The 20,384-nt window shown below is 36.9% G+C and overlaps 1 protein-coding gene across 1 annotated transcript; it reads left to right on the top strand.

Moving 5' to 3' along the window:
* Positions 1 to 2,958: 2,958 nt before the first annotated feature.
* Positions 2,959 to 20,150, top strand: LOC150087894 (nose resistant to fluoxetine protein 6-like). Its single transcript, XM_090369956.1, has 8 exons — positions 2,959 to 3,017; positions 3,202 to 3,367; positions 5,485 to 5,564; positions 6,190 to 6,312; positions 13,123 to 13,243; positions 15,882 to 16,068; positions 18,649 to 18,791; positions 19,905 to 20,150. Exons 1-8 carry the CDS (start codon positions 2,959 to 2,961, stop codon positions 20,148 to 20,150), a joined length of 1,125 nt encoding a protein of 374 aa, XP_090226082.1.
* Positions 20,151 to 20,384: the final 234 nt, after the last annotated feature.

Here is a 20,384-nt window from a genome sequence, read left to right as displayed (position 1 = left end):
CCAAATAATCCGAGCTTTAAGGAGATTTTTCTGCACCATGAGAATCACAGAAGACAAACTAATACATCTGAAGAAATGGCACTGTCCTAATCATGGCTAGACCAATTAAATTGCTCTTCAATCCATAATCAACTGAGCCGCGTACGATTTTTCCTAAGAAGAGGAGGTGTCCTAGGACGGTAGACTTTCATTCCATTAGTGAACTGTTCTAGACTTACAGATAACCCAACACTTTTCCAACATTCACTTCGGGGCTGAGATTAGGTTTGTCTTGCGTATTTTAAGAGAAAGTTTATACAAATAATGATTCTGAATGAGAGTGGAAGCTTTTCCCTGCCCCAGCCAACTTTCCTTGACCTCGTTTATCGAGAGGTGGTTTCTAATTGGGAGTATCTTTCATTATAAAAAAAAATCTACACTTTCTTATGGCGCTAATACGTTAAGACGTATTGCGAGAAGTAGCAGGAAAAAATAACTGAACCGGATAGGCTGATCTGTACTTAAAAAAAAAAAACAAAAAAATCTTAGTGATGCAGCCCCAACCAAAGATATCATACCAAATGATGTAACGAAGTATACGGTTGCCCAACACCGCTTAAGTGACGTGGTTGTGATTACTTTAATGATTTAATTACACATTATCAGAGATTGGTTTATCTTGCAATTTTCTGTTTGGGAGTATCTAATTACTTATAGTATTCCTATTAATACACTTATTGAATACTGAAAGGTCCCAAAATCCTTCCAAAAAGTGAAAAGAGGGGGCTTATATGTCCGTCAAGCACACCCTTATGTCACTTTTTGGAACTTTTTTTGCCTTTCGTTTCTGCATGGTCAAAAACAACTTCAGTCATCTCTAGGATTTATGGTTTACCAACTACAAGCTACCGCACGTTAAATATTACCACCCTTGTTATGCCAATTAAGGTTTTAAATAAAATATTATTCGATAGAATGTTAGGAAATCAGTTAATCAGAATTACGCGATACAAAAGTGTTTATTTTCTCTTTTCTTCAGGGGTGATTGCAAAGACAATGCTGTCATTTTCCATTTATACGAATACACTCAAGCTGTTCAATACCCAAGTACCAAAAGATTCCCTTAATTGCCTATATGGTATACGATTTCTGTCTGTCATGTGGATCGTGTTGAGCCATACCTACCTGTATGTTTACGTCCAGGGATTCAGTAAGTTTTTCTGAATATACATTTTGACTCAACAAGCGTATTTAAAAAATTTATGTATTTAAGTTAAGTGGAAATCTATAGAAAGCGTTTTTTATTTCTATTTTTAGGACGCCATAACCGTGGACTTGAATTTGCTAAAGATTTTGCTTTCCAATTTGTCAATGGTGGATTTTTTGGTGTTGAGACTTTCTTTTTTATGAGGTAAGCAACGGGTCAGATATTTTTCAAAGGAACGGTTACAATTCAAGGCCATATTGCGCTGCCAAGGGAACAGGAATAGCTGGTACAGCATATGCAACAAAATAGAATAAAAGCGCGTGTTCATCTAGTAACCTAATTACACAGAATATACATGTTTTTGACCTATATTGCCCAACAGATGAGGTAGCAATTTTTCAGTACGGTTAAGGTAATAGGTTCAGCAGGTTAAGTTGCAAAACATTGTAAAGAAAGTTAACTACGCGTTCGTGGACAATTGTGAAGTGGATCTCTAAAATTATTAGCACAATTTCTTTTTTGGAAAATTCATTTTCACGCTGTTATTGTGGGGCACCGAAAACCCACACGTATGAACTTTCAGATTTTTTAAAAGTAAATTTCATTTTATAAAAAAAAAAACTACTTATTCGCTATTCGTGTATGTGAGAAATATCTCCAACGACTTGATGCATCAGGTTGATAATAAAAGGTTAAATGTGCACTGCTAGTGTATTCTAAACAAATAAATGCCTTGTATTATGCTTTCTTCTTCTTCTTCATTCAGAATTTTGCAATTCATGCATGACGATCTGCCACCTCCTCCTACAGGGAGAATATTGATTCTCCAAACTGAATAAACTGGGTGGGAACTGTCATTACAATCGTGTCTTCAACAACGGATTTGCATGTCCTGCAGGCTAAAAAATTCCCGGAATATGTCACTGAAAGAACTCAAATCACTTCGCCTGAGAGAATGAATCAATCCTCACTAAAGAGGCCTTTAGAAATTTTTCGAGATGAATGATGGGATCTAAAGAGAGGCCTCTTCAAACAATTGGCAAACCACTGTACAGTGTGGAGGACTCATGCATTATTATGAGACTGATCCGGCACCATTATAATACCCTTTTTATTTGGCGACATAGTTTCCGGCCACTCCAATGCACTTCTCCCACGGATGTTCATATTCAATAGAAGTAGGTTAGAATACGAACTTTTTGAACAACCCTAGTACAATAACTAAAATCTTTCACAGAACACAATGCTCGACTGAGTACTTAAAACACCTTTAAAAGAACTATGAAGCCTATGACCAAAATGAAGAAAAATCCATCCATACTCCACTGTTTAAACAAGAGTAGATCATAGATGGATTGATCGTGGAGGTACTGTAGTACCTACTGCACAAAAAATAGTGTTTTTTCGAACCAAAGATAAACAGGCTATTTACTTTTCGTACGAGAATTCTGACTGCTCATATGAATACAAAGCAAACACTATGCACCTTAAGAAAACACACGTAGCTGCTTTGTTTCATAAGACATGGTTCTCGGAGATTCCCAGACGTTGTTGAACCAATTTCAGAGTTATAAGAAGAGTTATCACGAGCTGTCTGCGTGCTAGTAGAAAACCCTTAGACACTCATGTTTTTATGATTAAGCAAACTGGCTTGGTTATGATATTTACATTTAACTTATTTATGATATTTCTGATTATATTTCCAAAACAAGTTGACTAATTCCGAGTTTCTATTTTTCGTTTATAGTGGCCTTCTTCTTGCTTACTGGAGAATGAAGAACAAAGATTCTGACATCAACTTCCCTCTTTATATCTTTCGTAGGTTATGGAGGTAAATAATAAAATCACTGGAATAAAGAGAAAGAAAGGAGAGAGAGCAGAAATGGGTTATGAGCTAATTTAAAATATATACGAGACTATCATAAAACAGATATTCTTATGTTCAGCGTAATAGCATAATTAAAACAGTTCTATTATTTCGACATTTCTTAACTTTTGAATTTATCTTTTTTCAGAATTACTCCATCTTTAATGTTTGTAACAGCGTCTGTGTTCATAATACCGCTCATGGGTAAAGGACCTGTGTGGAAAATACACTTAGACAAAGAGGTTAAGAACTGTGAAGCCAACTGGTGGAGAAATTTTCTTTACAGCAACAATTTTATGGAGTCAGAAGAAGTGGTAAATTTCTAGAATAAAGCGGATTCTTTGCGTTGCTTTAAGTAAATGCTGAAATTAAATTTTCATGCGCGTGTGACTAACGGTGAGTGGGTATTGAGGTGGGAACGCTATCGTTAATACATACGAGGGGGAGTTTGAAAAGTTCGTGGCCTGAGTATGAAGGGTTTATTTGAGGAGTCTGGCAACGTATGGTTTTCAGCATGGTCCCTTTTGTAGTAAATACACTTTTTCTACTGATACTGTAATGTAATGATTAAAACAGCGAAGAAAGTTTTCTCTTGGACCTCCAGGATTACATCAAGAATCAATTCCAGGTAGTTTTTTTTTTAAATTAAGATATAGAAGTCCGATGGTACTAGATCTGATATATGGGGTTATGCATTTCATGAATTTTAGTTATGACAATGACAAACTTGTGAGCAGGCGTGTTGTCCTTGTGGAACAAGACTCCTTTTCTGAGTTTTTCTCCTCGGAATTTGCCTTTGATGTTTTTACGCAACCGCCTCACTAGGTCTGCGTAATAAGCCCCCGTGACTGTGTCGCTTTATAAAGGCAATCTACTAGTCCACACTCAATCAGCATTCCAAAAAAAAAAAAAAAACAAAAACAGATGCCATCATTTTTCCAACAGAAGGAATCGACCTCGCTCTTTCTTTGGAGTGGAGAAGAGTTCTGTTTCCACTGTTTGGATTTCTCCTTTGTCTCTGGCCGAAAGCAATGGTAACAAAATATTGCAAGGAAATTGTTGGATCCGCTTGAAAACGATGCAAATGTTCACTTGGCTTGATGACTCTTGTGCGTTTTTAATCTTCTGTCAATAACTTAGTGACCCATCGCGCTAACACCTTTTCAGAGCGAGAACCTCTCTTATTATGTGGTATACACGTTCAGTTGAGATCCCAAGATGATAGAAATGTACCGACGATCTGTCAGTCATCACCAGATCATGCACACCGTCAACAACTACTGCATCGATAGACGTTTCAGGTCTTCCACATCATGGGTCATTCTAGCCTCTCAGTCTCTCGTTTAAATTCTGTGCTGCCTGTTTCTTAACCATGGAATAGGAACGGGCTTCCTTCCCTAATGTTTTAACCATATCCCATGAACTGCCCTTGGCATTAGTACTTTTTTTCCCCAAATATTGTATGACTTCATAGTAACCGATGTTGTCCAAATTTCTTCATGCACACAACTTTGCTGCCTTCAGGACCTGTAACCGAAAAATACGTTATTGAAACTGCATGAAACTTGGTGGGTTACTATTTGAAGTATTAAAATTTTCTGTATTAATTTCTTTAGGTTTAGTACAGAAATTTTTAACACTGTACCACTACCCTTTATATTCAGGCCACGAACTTTTCAAACGCCCTTCGTATTATGAAGGTCGTTCAAAAGTTCTGATTTTTGACTACCAAAGAATTAAAGTACGTTTAGATGAAACGTGGACCTAAGTTATAAAAAATAAATGGTACAGAAATGCGCATTGTTGTGTATTAAAATGATAACAGTTTCAATGCAATATTTCCATTGATCCATTTCATCTACAAATGCCAGCGATGAGATCAGCAATTCACCCTTATCAGTGTGAATTGCTGATCTCATGGATTTTCTTGACCCAAAGCTTTCTTGCTGCACAGAAGTATTCTGGTAAACTGGACATGATGTCTGCTAGGAATACGAGTAACTTGTTATGATAACAAGACAAGGAAATTTCTTTTAGAAGCGCAGTCCGATGTTTGAAACATCTCCGGACCAAGTCCACCTTTAGTACTCAAAATATGAACATTTTGAATGTCCCTTTGTATTGACATAAGCACTTAACTAAAAAACAAATAAATGCTTAATATTATACAGAACTATTGAGCCTTTTCTTCATACGATTTTATAGATAAGTTGATTTACTGTTTCGCTATGCAAAACTACAAGTTAAAATATTCTGGGCACGACTCAAATACCTGCAAGCAAGACTAGTTTCATTTCACTACTACATTTAACTAAACTGGAAACACTTATCAACTGTTGTTTTCATTTAATTCAGCTGCTGAAAAGCAAATAAAAATATTGAAAATTACGAGTATAAGACATTGAAAACTGATATTTTTCATTTTAAACAGTGCCTGGAACACACTTGGTACCTATCTGTGGATATGCAACTGTACATATTCTTCCTTGCCATTATAATTCCACTTACAAGGTAAGTTTTAAATGCTTGGCCCTCCTTAATATTCTGTGAATTTTATTATATTATTAGATCAGTCAAATAGAATTACAAAGGAAATATTTCTGATATTTATCTAAAGTTTACATAAAACTTGCTGCTTCAGATGAGAATCACAAATGCATCATAATTTTAAGAGAATACGTCTTTTGCCTTGCTCAAAGAATAATGTATTGTCGAAATAATTAAGTTTGGAGGAAGTATCGTAATGTTGGGCTGAGTCTCATGGTACATGGAACCAGAAGTGTATTGCCAATTTGTCAAGGGAAGAATTTTAGCCATTCCAAATTACAAAAAGCTATTTTTTAACATGGGAGATCGAATAATTCCAAAAATTTAACTAGAAGATCGCGAGAACCACCAGCATACTTCCTGGTAGAGCCATCAGGTAGAGTCACATGTAAGGTTTTAGGCGCATCAGCGACTTAGACCATATTGTACCGTGTTTTAGTTTTAAACACAAATTACCTTTAGTTTTTAATTTTCTCTAATATTTCAATATTGTGTCATTAAGGTGTAGGTAGTTACCCAGAATTTTATCAGTTGCATGTGAAAACTAATGGATATCATTAGATTCTTTTTCCTTTTCTGGTATTTGCAGGTGGCCCATTGCAACTCTGGCAGTCAATTTCATCGTGCTGGTTGCCTCAATGATCGCAACGTTCTATGTGAACTACATCCATAACCTTCCTCCTCTATCGCTTATGGTACATCCGGATCCCATGTAAGAATGTAAAATTATCTCACATAGAGTATGTGCGGTAATTTTCAAGTTTAATATGAAAATAATGTCAATTTTTGAATAAATAATGACACCAAAAGAAAAATTAAAGTAATATTGAAAAAGATACTGGAAATTACTTTCTACGAAAGGCATACCTGCAATGCAGCGGTGCATCAGGTGCTGCTAAATTCCCACAGTTCGCAAAGTCTAATGTTGGTTACAGAATTATAGTAATAGCCACACAGTGCAAGGAAGCCAGAGGCTTTTGCTGCACTGGCCGAAATAAAAACACGAGTAGATAAGTAAATACAAATTATCTGCTTTGTCCTCACATGGATAACAACTATCCAGTTGACCTCTGAATTTATTCAAATTATCAGCCTCAACTACTTGTGAAAGCAATTTGTTCCAGCGATCAATGACTCGCTAGCTAAAAGAAAACTTCCCCTCTCAGAGCTTTATAAACCTCAATCAGATCATCTCTGAGGTGACTAGTTGCCAAGCCCTGTAGTCCACATATACAGAGTCTCTCCTCATATGGTCGCCCTTTTGCCTATCTCACTATGCAAGTTGCTCGTCTTTGGACCCTTTCAAGAAATTCAATGTCCTTTTTCAGATGAGGTTTCCCTCATCTGAAAAAGGACATCGCAATTAGCACATCCATTTCTTCCTCTACTGTTTTAATTCAACCCCACAAAATGCATAATTTATTTCGGGATTGCTGTTCCCCAAGTACAAGACCTTGCATTTTGCTGCATTAAAACATAGCTGCTACTTCTCTGATCATTCTTGCAGTCTGTTCAAGTCATCCTGAAGGAGCGTTGCTTAGTGCAGATCCTTAACCACTCTACCAATCCTCACATCGTCTGCAAATTTTGACATTAAGCCTTCTGTTCCATCGTCGATGTCGTTTATGAAAATCAGAAAATCAGAAAATCAGTGGTCCAAGAACCGATCCCTAGGGGAACCTAATTCGGACTTTACACCAGTCTCAAGAATGTTCATTAATCACAGCCCTCTGTCTTCTGCCCTACAGCCACCCAGCAATCCATCTTAGAATTTTTTCAGTAATCCCAACATGTTCCAGATTATTCAATAACCTGTTATGAGGGACTGAGTCAAATGCCTTGCTAAAATCCAAATAAACTATGTCGACATTTTTCCCTACATTCAGCTCATAAGTAACTGTGTCAAAATAGTTTACTAAATTAGTTAAACATGATTTTCCCTTAACAAAATGTTGTGTGCTATTCAGAATGCCACATCTATTTAAATATTCCTGGATTGCACTCTTAATCATTGTTTTTAAGATTTTCCCTACCACTGATGCTGGAACTACCGGTCTATAGTTACCAACTTCGCTCTTGGAACCGCCTTTATGTATTGGTGATGCGTTGGCACTTCTCCAATCCAAAGGAATCTCTCACGAGTCCAAATATGTCCTCATAATTAACTTCAATGATTCAATATACTCCCTGGCTGCCTCCCTCAAAATTACTGGGTATATGCCATCAACTCCAGGAGCCTTACTTGCCTGTATGATCGACAGTTTTTTTACAGTAAACAGTCACCTAAAATTTCGAAATCACTAATGTCATATGACTCAGTCTCTTCTCAGCATGAAGGGTCGTTCTTCAGTAAAGACAGATGCAAAGTACCTGTTCAATTCATCCGCAACATCAGCTGGGTAGCCTAAGAATCTCCCACACCCAGTGCAAAAGTGTCCAATCTGATATGCTTTTTTCTTCCTTGTATTCACATATATAACAAATTCCTTGTCCCCATTCTTTGCTCTCCCTTGCCAATACTTTCTCGCACGCGACTTTAGCCTTTCTGACTTTATCTGTGGTACTATTACAAATCAACTTGTAGCTGTTGTAGGCTTCAGTACTATTTATCGCTCTGTAACTGTTCCATGCTATCTTTTTTTTTGCTGTATTTGACTGGCCAACTTTGCATTCATCCATTTCGGAATCCTCCTCCTGCAATATTTTCTTAAAGGTATGTATGCGTTCATGGCTTCTGTAATTTTTGCTTTAAAAGTATTCCATAATTCAAGTGTATTGACTCTCACTCTGCAATCTGCCCAAGTAATAGATGCCTTATATAGCGCCTTAAACTGTCAACGTCCCCTCTTCTGAAATTAAAACCCATACTAAGTATTCTTCTAAAGTTTACTACCCTGACACACCCCTTGAAGTTATTTAGGCTTGTTTCCTCATCTCTCACATCCCACTCATTTCAAATGTTGCTACTCTCAGAACATCTTCCCAACATACAAGAATTCTTGAGGTAAGTGCAAGCATTAGTTTGACCCATATCACCAGATAAACGCGAATTTATATTACCCTTCTCCCCCTTACAGTTTTCCTGAACCCTTAGAGTATCCTCAGTGATACTGCAAAAAATTTTTTATCACCTTTCTTCAAATGAATACTACCTCTACAAAATAGATTCCTTCCACCTACAAGTGCGGGCCACGCTGATAAAAAATTTTCCCCCTAGAGTCTTGCAGAATCCCTCAAGTCTTGAGTTAATCTACAAGGCTTTCAGCATATAATCCCTCCTATCTTGTCTCGCCAGAATTGCAGACACATATACATTCAGACCTAACTCGAAGCATTTTTCATCGTGGTTCTGTATTAATTCAACAAATGGTCAGGTCGTGTTCGTTTAATATCGTTAGTCCCCCGCATTTCTGTTGGTAACGTCATCAATTTTTGTTCCCGGAAAACACATCCTCGTTCTGGTCCACTTATCTTTATTACAAAAATTCCCTGAGTCTCCCAATAAAACTAGATCATCTTCAAATAGGGCGGCATGCAAGTGGCTATTTTTATATGGGACCCGAATATGGAAGGGTCCCGTATAAAAATCCCACATCACTTAACAGGTCATGAGATACTTGAGTCCCTGACGAGCTCACAGTTATATTCGTTTCCAGGGCAAAGTGCTCATTTCTTCAGTGACTCAAATTCTTCTCGTAACGCACCGAGTTCTAATTTGAAATCGGTACATTCCTTACTTCGGGTGCAAAGAAACGAATCGTCAGTTGAGCTAGATTTGTCCACTAGACCAACCTTAGAATACATGCCACAGGCTATACAAATGAAGAACTCATGACTGATACCGGAAATGTCAGCAGACATTTCTGTCTGGGTCATGATATCCTTGGACTTTGTACACAATTACATTAGTTATTTTATCCCTTGCAATATTATTTTGATTTCAATGTCTAAACAATTGTATCTGGTTTTAATGACATTTAAGTATATTGCGAATTTTTATATCCATATATTTTTAATCTTTAAGGATTTTGATTGGCGAATAACCTCGTTTTACGTGGACCGTGAATTGACCTAATGCTATAGCGTTGGACTACTTAAAATGGGAAATTTAAAATAAACCTTATTAAGATTTATTTCAGCTATACGATTATTAATAAATAAATCGACTTAAGAGCAATATTGGACAATTCTTCATGGAGGAATTTTTCATAAGCTACTTGAGTGATGACGATGGAACAAACCAACTCTCCTCACACTTTTCTCCAAGTATGACCACAATGACTTAATAACGTTTAAATCTGATGATTGTGCAGGTTATGGAAGATGCTTATCCTCAGTATCATGCTCCTCAAACCAATCAAGATTGGTTGAATCTGGCTATGTGTATTGGAGCGTTATCATCCTGAAACATGGCATCGTATGGGAAATAATATTTGCACAATGGGATGAACCTGGTCACTTAGAATATCAAGGTAATCGGTAGCAGTAATTCGCCCGTTCAGGGTGATGATAGGACCTAACGAATACGAAGATACTGCTGCCAAAACAATTTTGACCTTTCTCTATATTTGAAGGTTGTCACAAGAAAGTCAGGATGACACGCTTCCTTTGACATTTCCCAAACGTAAACTCTCCCTGATGTTGGAAAAAGCGTGAATGACGATTGATCTGAAAATATAACATGTTTCCAGTCATAAAGGGCCCAGTTTTTATGCTCCTTACACCAATGCATCCTCTTTCTAGCATTACCATCAGTAATTAGTGGCTTGGTAATACGGGCTGTGCCATAAATTTCAGCTCTATGAAGTTCTCGCCGAATTGTTTTTCAAGAACCGTGGTTGTTGAGGCTCACATGAAGTTCTGTAGTTATTTTTGAAGTAGTAGTTTTATGTTTTCGGAAAAAGTGATGGCTTTGCTGACTGGGTTGCAAGGTGGATGCACTAAATACTGCTGCTTTTTATGCGAGTGGGACACCCGAACGAAGGATTGCCACTAAAGGGTAAAAAATTATCCACTGTTCAGAAACTACACCAGGCCAGAAAAATGTAACGCATCCTCCTTTGGTGGATAAGTCAAAAATCTATTTACCTCCATTGCCCATCAAGCAAGGTTTGATAAAAATATTTGTGAAAGCGATGGACGAAAAAGGAGAAGGATTTTCCTGTTTGAGGCAAAAGTTTCCTCGAATCAGTGAGGCCAAGATAAAAGAGGGAATTTTTGTGAGTCCTCAAATCAAACTGCTGTTCCTAGATGAGGAATTCACTAAAAATTAAATGCTAGAGGAATAAGAGCCTGAAAGGCATTCGAAAACGTTTGTTGGAACTTTTTAGTCGATGAGAAATCGCAAAGTGACAGTGAAATTGTGGATGAGCTAATTTTAGAGTACAGAGAGTTGGGATGCAACATGTCGTTAAGCTTCATTTCCTGCATTCCCATTTAGACTTCTTTACCCTTAAAACTTGAGAGCGGTCTCCAATGAACATACTGAACCCAAATATATATTGGCAGCCGCAATATCGCTGCCATATTTGAATTCAACGACGTCAAATCTACAAGAATCACCATAAATTTTGACAGGGAGGGAAAAAAAAATTTTTTTTTTTTCTGACCAGTATAATTTGTATACTTCTTAAGTGTTTAAGGGAGCGATCTCATTAGACTCAAAGAGATATAATAAATGTTATCGAAATTACTTCCATCTACTGGATAAAATGTGTTTATTGCCTTTGGCACGAATAATTATTTTACACTTGCGAATGATTTTAAATCATAAAATTCTTCATTAAGGCAAGTTAGATTGTTGTTTATATTTTTCATAAGAGAAAAAGAGTAATAAAAATGTATATGGGGCAAGTGTATAAATGTAATTATAGTGGTGGTTATTAAAAATAACGAGACTTATAATAATAATAAAATTTCTAATTTTAAAATTGCAGACATAAATCATAAAAAAGGTCATTATAATAATAATAGCTTCAGTGATCTACAGCGGTTATGGCAGCTTGATTAATTGTACGTGTACCTGAAATTAAAAATATCTAACTGCGTTTGTATTCATAAATGTATTATTAGAAATATAATTTAATATTACGTATAATTTTGGATATTATTACTTAAACTTATAAAAGGGATGATTTTTAAAACCAAAAGAGCATAGAAAGTTTCGTGTTCAAGAAAAGTATAAGAGTTTAATAGTAACAAGCAATGCTCATTTGCTGTAGAAGAGGTGGTTAGAAAAAAGGTTTGCTAAGAAGTTAGATGTTTTTCTAGATAGCCTCTTTTGTGATCTCCATTAGTAATGAAAAATTTCCCAAATTTCTAAAATATCATGAAATCTTTGGAGCTCAATCTGAAGAATACAACACATGGGACCTTTATCCATGTCACTCTTTAACAGAAATTCCCACAATCAATGCCATTTTCAATCTTTAATAGCACATCTTCCTGCTGTAGACTTTTTTGTATAAATTCAGATTGAGAGTTTGGCTCGATGGAGCAAATTCTTCATGAACGATCCGTCGATGTCAAAAAAACACGTTCAACATTCTTCGGAGATTTGAACAGTCTTGCTGAATTCAGACTGAAAGTGTGACAGTTTCTACCCAAGGACACATGTCTGTTGTCCCTCACTCTTCATATTCTTCATATCCAGTTCTTCGAGATTTTCTTGCTCTAAAAGCAAAAGGTTTCATAAGAGGGCGGTGATTTCATGACATTTTGGAGATAATTAAAAAAACAAATGCAGGACGTGCTGAAGACGATAAAAAGAGACTTTAGCAATGCTTCTAACAGTAGCAGAATTGCCAGATTCTCTGCCTTTGAGGGGTGATAGCATGGAATATCCAGCGAGTGAAAGCATATATCTTTGACACACTTTTTATTATGCAGTACTCTCAAATTTTAATTGCTAAATCGGTTAATAGGTTAATCCCAACAAGTTACTGTGCTTGTTTCATCACAAGATTCCACATTAAATGTTCGGCGACTCTTTTTTTCCCCTTCTTACGCATTTAGATAAGTGGTTACAACCACCCCATTATGTAGTAAACGGTCTGCATTCGTTCCTGTCGCTATACGTTCAAAGATCATCTTGTCAGGCAAGGAAATAACTTTTGTTGTCGACTTTTTTTTCGCATCGTGATCCAGTTACTTTTATCCTCAAACAGGACCACTGTTAATAGTATAATTTTTCTAGTTAAAATATCTTCAGGCTCGTTTAATTGAAGCCAAAATTAGACTTACCGATTTCGAAAACTGCTAAACAAATATTGATATTTAGAGTGGCTTATAGCGAATATAATAAAATAATAAAATTACACAGTCAAACATAAAATACACATTTTTTTATTTTGTGAAACTTCTATTGTTAGTACTGATTAGTAGATAAATTAATGAAGTTTTTATGGGTTTGGAATAGCTGAATGTTACATGAGGATAGATAATTAAAATTGAGACACTTTTGAAATTTATGATGATACTTCAGCCTGTTATCATTAATCTGTTTCTAATTTCAAATTTACAGCAATAAATATTATGCTACCACTCATTTATACTTCAAGCCGTACTGCCATATTGGATCATTCTGTATTGGAATTGCAATTGGATACTTGCTACAGACGAGACGTGATGTTAAGTTCAATCGGGTAAGAATCTCACAACTCAAATACAGAAATAAGTTTTTAAGTGTTTTTCTTAAGGTAATCATGATGTGACATATCTTGATGCAAAGCTGAATATAAAGATATTGTTAATTGCATGCCGTATAACAGTCATTTAAATATAGGCTGAGTGGCTACTTTCTAAGTGCCCTACCTAAACGAGCAAGTACCTCCTTTAGCCCTCAGAATAGCCTGGATTCGTTGTGGCATGGACTAAAGTTATGTCGAAAGCTTTCCAGGAATGGTAGTCTATGTCGATTCTACTGATTCCCACAGATGTTGAAAAATGGGAAATTCTGAATCTCTACTCCGAAGAGCCGGTTCCACCTCATCACATAAGTGCTCAATTTGACTAAGATCTAGTGAATGGTAGACCAGTGCAGTAGGCTGAATTCATTGTTTTATGTCCCTAGTGAATGTATTCATCCACTGTTATGCTTCTGTGGAATTCTTGCCTTGTGACAAGGCGCATTCCACTGTTGTTACGTATTACAATGTTGTTCGCAAACAAAATGCAGCACTGAAAGGATGCGACTGGTCGAAAACAGTTTCACATGATCTGTGGCATCCCAATGGCTACGATCCCTGAATTGATGGTAGACTACAACCAGAGCGCACAGAGAAACGTTTCGAGAATGTCAATCAGTGGATGCTCTTGCGGATAGGACTATGAAGTATCGACCTGTTCATGTGCCAATGCTGGCTGATCGTCATCGACACTTCCGCATGTATTTGGCATTAGAAGACTGGGAAAGAGTTGCCTGGTCTGATGAATCAAGGTCCCAGCTCCATTATACCGATGGACAGGTGCGTATTTGACGGTGAGCAGATGAATAACCGCAATCAGACTGCACAGTTGGAGACGAAAACAGACCGGAGGCCATGATATCATGATTTTGGGGAAGTTTCATGGACATCACTGGTCCACTCATCCCCACTGAATACACCCCGCCACCAGATCCTACTTCGGCATTGTTTCGAATTTGCCTATACAAGTGACCGAGTTGAAGAGGGCGCCTCCATAGCCAGGTGGGAAGAAGCAGCAGTGCATAGCACACGCTTCTTGATTAGACCGGGGTTCGAGCCCGTCACCACCAAATACGGAGGATGCGGAAAGGTCAGGGAATGACCACCGCATATCCCGGAGCAATATGGCCTTAGTTGCTAATGCTCCTAAAAACCAAATAACAAACAACAACAAACGAGTTGAAGAGTCCAGTGCACAGATGGCACTGGACCCTTTCAACAAGACAATTCCCGTGACACAAGGACCGCATTGTGCAGGAATGGTTCGAGGATCATGGTCAAACGTTTTATGCGATCCCCTGGCTGCCAAATTCTCCCATCATCATGGAATGTTTGTGGAGTGCGGTGAAACGCAGCGTTTGGCATGTGGACATGTGGACATGTGTTTTTGTAAAGGGCGGCTCCTTGAATGTCAGTTCATCTCCGCCTCGTATCTCTGTGAAGAATAGTATTACAAAAATGGGCCAGATATGTGTGTGACAGAGGTTTGTGTGTTCTGTTGTTGTGTGTTCTAGCCACTTGGCTACCCAGAAGCATCAGTCACCTGTACAGGTGATTCTGGGTATTCGTCCACACCACGGGAAGGTGGGCCAGTCCCAATAATGCTCGTGATGTCTCAATTTGGCATGTAGTATCTTATGTAGTACGGCACCTGAACGTCAGTTCATTTCCGCAATCAATTTGGCAGTCGATGCTAGTGCCTCGGTCCGTTGCTAAACTCCGAGAGGTCTTTATGTCCAGCTGGTCCAGGATACTTGAAGGACGCTTTCCGCCGTCTCGTGGAGTCGATGCCACTCCAAGAAAGCGGTTATCACGGCGAAAGCAGCCCAACACGCTGTTTGGTAGGCGGTCATAATGTTTTGGCTCATGAGTGTATGACAATAAAGTAACCAGACTAATTTGTAAAATATATTTTCAATAACATAACCTTTGGTACGAAGGGGTTAACTTTAAAATACTTTATAATCTAAATAATCTAACTTTATATAGAAATCGTAATGTTTTTTGTTATTTTTTCATGCCTGCCATCATCGTGGTAAGGCACTTTCTGGAAGTTTTCCAACAATGTTTTCTGTAGTTTCATTTGATATCCTTTAAAATCAGATCCTTCCACTGAGCTACTGAGATTTGCTAATGTAAAAAGGTTCCATGTGAAAAGACTGATGGAGAGTTTGATAATAAAAAAACGCCGTTTATAATTATCAAATGCGTCATTGACGAGATTCGGGTTCAGATTCGGTCAATGAAGAGAGGAATTTTTATGGTCTTTTTCCATAATGTGACTGAGTTAGTCAGTCTCAGGCGATATTTTGAGCGTATCCCACAGAATAAGTGCAATTTTAGGCAGAATATACACCCATCTCATATCCTAGGTTGCTTTAGTACACGCACTCCTGGTGGTTTCAAATACTGGAGAATTTATGGAAACAGCAGTATATACTTTACACAGAAGAGATTATTTCACCATGTTGACTTTGTTTTCTCTTAGATTAGATATAACGGCAGTAATTTTCATATATCTAACTTTAACGTTGACTTTTCCTCTCCTACAAACCTTTCTCGCTAAGCTGCTTTAACTATTCATTGTCTGATTCAGATCCTACAGCTCATTGGGTGGTGCGCAAGTTTCGTATTAAGTTCAACTGTGGTCTTTGGAATATGGAAATGGAATAGTGGAGATCTTCCTGGTGTTGGAGTGGCTGCGCTCTATGCATCCACCTGTAGAGTGGTGTGGGTAACGTGTGTGGCTTGGCTTACTGTCGCTTGTGTTACGGGACATGGAGGTAAGAGCTCTCATTTCAAAAAATAAAAGTAATCGAAATTAATAATTCCAGAAAATTTATTTTTCTGATATAATAAATATCACTGATTTCGGTTTACAAGTTAATTGTGTAATCAGTGGTGTATCATCCTGTGGCGCAGGTGGTAGGGTTCAAACTCACGGGGGCTCAAAAAATAAAAAATATGACTTTGTGGACCAATAAAGAAATCTTGCAGTAGGGTACGAAGCTCGTGATGGTACGCCACTGTGTGATAAATGCTTTAGTTTCATGACATTATTTTTGATTTTCAGGCGCATGAAAGTTTCAATAAAAACAATATTTTTTTTTGAGTTAAGAGGTTAATAACTAAGACTATGAGGCGTCATTATACTGGATCTATAAATTGCGTATATTCTGTGGTCAATTTGCTTGTTTGCTGGAGTTTTCATGAGTGTGTCACCTCATGCGGTTTTTCATCCAGAAAGCAAGTAAATCAATCATAAATTATACTCAACTTACAGATACACAGATGCCTAGTTGCCTTTGCACAAACTCAGCTATCCAATCCAATCATTTGACCTTGTGGCCACACAGACGAGAAGGAATTGCCACACAGTGTAGGTACGTTATTGATGTTGGATGTGTACACTGCGACAATCGTGTCATGCACTCAATTCACCACTTATGACTAAGCAAGTTAATTATGCCAAGTCAATAAAGTAGTCTACAAAAACTCAAACTGACTGCAAAGTTCTATGTCGCCAAACTACCACATAATTAATTTTGTTTTGTTATTTTTGAATTTTTAGATTTTACTTTTTATATTGTATTTTACGATGATTCATTAAAGTCAAGTTCCACCTTTGATAGTATAAGTCGAACTTGTAGTTAAACTTAAATCATTTTAAGATCTTATTACATAAACACCTTAAATTAGTGCCATGCAAAATACATATAATTCTTCTTCATAACGAGAGGTCATTCCTAAAAAAAAGTAAACGAAATAATTGCTTCAAGATGGTCTCGACAAAGATGAACCTGTATCATGAATTAAGGAAAGAAATATACGGTATTGGTATTTTACATTTATACTTTAAATCACCGTTCTACTCTCATTTTCGAGCTGCATAGAAATATGTTTGGTCTACGTCTTATATTTGTGGCAATGTAATGTTTCTTGTTTAAAGGGATCTGCCAAAAGTTCTGATGGAGATCAGAACTTTTATCAATCCATTTTGCACAGAAAAAAATTGGAAAATGCTGAAGACAGTTGTATAAAACCGTCCAGGACTAAAAATGGAACTAAATTGCAGAAATTGGATCATCTGCATAATGGAATGCGTGTGTACCTACACCGAAAAGTTGTAAATAGAACTGTTCATAAAACATTCTCTCTCATTTGTGGACGTACGGGTACATGTCATGCAAAAAAAAAAAAGACTCGGATACCCGTATTACAACAATACGATTTAAGCCAAAAGGTCTAAAAGCGATACATTGCCGAAATACTGTTCACCCAACGTTCATGTTTAATTATAAGACTAAAACCAGTTTCCAGCTCAAAAACGATACAACCCTGGCCAGCGATCGACTAATTCCATCATGGTGGGGGAAAAAGCCCCTAAATATTTTCCCATTGAGATGGGATTTGAATCCTGGAATTTTCCACGTGGTACAGAAAGACAGAGATTCTAACCACTGTGCTAATTGCGAGGAAATACAAGACTGAATCGAAGAATTGCCCAGCTTATGAGAAACCTATTCTGCCCATGGAATTGGGCAATCATTCCAAATAAAAATATGTTACGTTCTGAGCAACAAGCAAATATTAAAAATGTGTGTACAGAAGCATGATGTTTATCAGTGGGTCTGGCGTTCCAACGCAAAACAGTAAACGATTCTCGAGTTCGTTGGCCGAAAACTGGTAATTAGGGCGTCACTACCTTTGTGCGGAAGCTGTCAAGCATAACCGTAAACAAATCATACACGAAGTTAACGTAATCAACGGATTATTAGAAGGAAGGTGCCACTGCTAGTCAACCTAAGTATCTGCAAAGCAATCCATATAATTTCTATTTGTCAAACCTTTCTCCCTGTAGCTTTAATTCTTCCCAATCGTTACTCAGATTAGGGGAAATATCCTTCAGGTCTGTGATTTGCTTTATTTTAGCGGAAGTACATCGCATAGAACGAGAACAACCACGACTGTCGCGGATAGAGAACTGAAAGATTGCTTTCAGAATTATATGCCCATTGGCAGAATCGTGTTTGAGTAGAAAGAGCATACTTCGAAGGAGATGCGTTGAAGCGTAAAATACTGTTTTCTTAAAGGTAAATAAATACGTGGAGAATCTCGAGATCTTTTTGACTCTGCTTGTATTTATATTTTCTGATCAGTGAAACTTAAAGCAAAACGCAAGACCCAGTTCAGTCAATCTGTAAGTCACGTACCTTGGCAAAGATTGGTTAAGGTTATGTGCCATTGATATTATTTATATTTTTATTTCGTAACAGTCGAATGCTATTCTATTTTATATTTTTAAGTTTGGGAAAAGTTTTTCTTTATATAATAATTTAGTTCATTAATTTATCTATTTGCAGGAATATTGAACAGATTTCTAAGCTGGAAGGCTTTTATCCCTCTCAGTCGTCTAACTTTTATGATTTACCTGATCTCTCCTCTTGTACAACGGGCATTTGCCGCTTTTGCCCACGAAAGGTCATATGGTCATCACTTTACATTCGTACGTAAATTTCAATTAACTCAGTTTTATTTGTTTTTGCTTATAAAATGAAAATGTAAATGTATCAGTTAATTTCTGAAAGCCTTAAATTAATCATTGCTACGATATTCACATAATCATACAGTATATGCGTATAATAATGACATATTTCTCCTTTCTCTTCTATTATAAAAAATAATACTTGTAAGGCTAGAGGTTTGCCTGTTTGCTGGATGAAAAATTCGAGTTCCGAGGAACTCGAATTTTTCATCCAGCAAACAGGCAAACTGACTGGAGAACATACCCAATTTACAGACATTAGACGCAAGAGTAGATGAGGTAGTTCCCTTATGACAGTAATTTGACAGTTGCACTACTGAGGACCTGGTTGATATACGTTGCAAATGCACATGGCCAGATTTTCGAGGCAATGAGAGCTTCTAGGTAAGGCCATATTTGAACAATTACGATTTGTGAGTTTCAGAAAGTTCAGCTAGACCTACCTAACTGTCCACAGAGCTACAAAGCAAGAATTAACTATAAACTTTGGAACAGGACGTTAAAAATCTGGCCAACCTATCAGGATCCAACTCAATATGGCTTATAAATTAAAATCTCCCTTTTCTCTAAATAACTGATCCGTTTTATGGAGTTAGATACATAATTTTTTTTATCTGTATGAATTCATAGTTGGCTAGTTTTTTAAAGGTCAATTAACACCGGATTCCTCGGTAATAAAAGGAAATTAATATGAGGAAGTAGTAGCTCGATTAATTTAACCGTAACTTACTTCTTACAGAAAACTTCCTTTGCCCGTTTATCAATGGAGTTTGGTTCGAAACCTCCCCAAGTTTATTTTTCGCTGGTGGCAATGGGTCAAGGCTGCCATTTCCTTTGATTCATACATTTATCATTTCCGTCTTAATTATTTTTACTTTCTTACACGACGTGAATATATTTTCTATAAATATTAATACTATGTATAAATATTAAATGCTACATATAATTATTGTTTCCCTAATTCTTTTTCCAGCATATTTAAATGAAAAGGCAACACTGATTGTTTTAAATACCTTTTACACTTAAGCTGTACGTTTTAAAAGTTTTTAAAATATTTTTCTGTTTGTTTTTCAGATTTATTGGTACTTTGGACATATAGTAATGTCCCTTAGTCTAGCGTACATTGGAAGCCTTGCTTTTGAATCTCCTTTTATGTCGCTAGAAAAGGTCTTGTTACCATCGAGAAAAGAAGAGAAGGGTGATTTAATAGTTAGCAATAAGAATGGTCATGCTAATGGGTTGGATGAAATAAACGGAAAAATGAACAACGGAAAGCAAGCAAATGGATTTGATAATCATAATTTCATCTGTCGACTGTAGGCAAGGATGCTCTCCAAGGAACAAGATGATATCGAAGGACCAGATCGAAAACATGCTGTTTCTTCCATTGTCATAAGCCAGAAGTGTTCCTCATGAACAGTTAAGACAATTGTAATAGGAAACAGAGATCTGTCAGGCAAACAAAAGCATTTAACTGTTTTGATAACTGTATGCCACCAAGTTGTATATATTTAATATTTAGCAAAATAATTTAAGGACATTGTTTTAAAGGTT

This window comes from Mastigoproctus giganteus, chromosome 3 (assembly GCF_048544385.1).
Source record: "Mastigoproctus giganteus isolate SK-2022 chromosome 3, ASM4854438v1, whole genome shotgun sequence".
Classification (NCBI taxonomy): Eukaryota; Metazoa; Arthropoda; class Arachnida; order Uropygi; family Thelyphonidae; genus Mastigoproctus; species Mastigoproctus giganteus.
The sequence above is the reverse complement of the archived record's forward strand: the minus strand, read 5'-3'. Positions and strand labels throughout refer to the sequence as shown.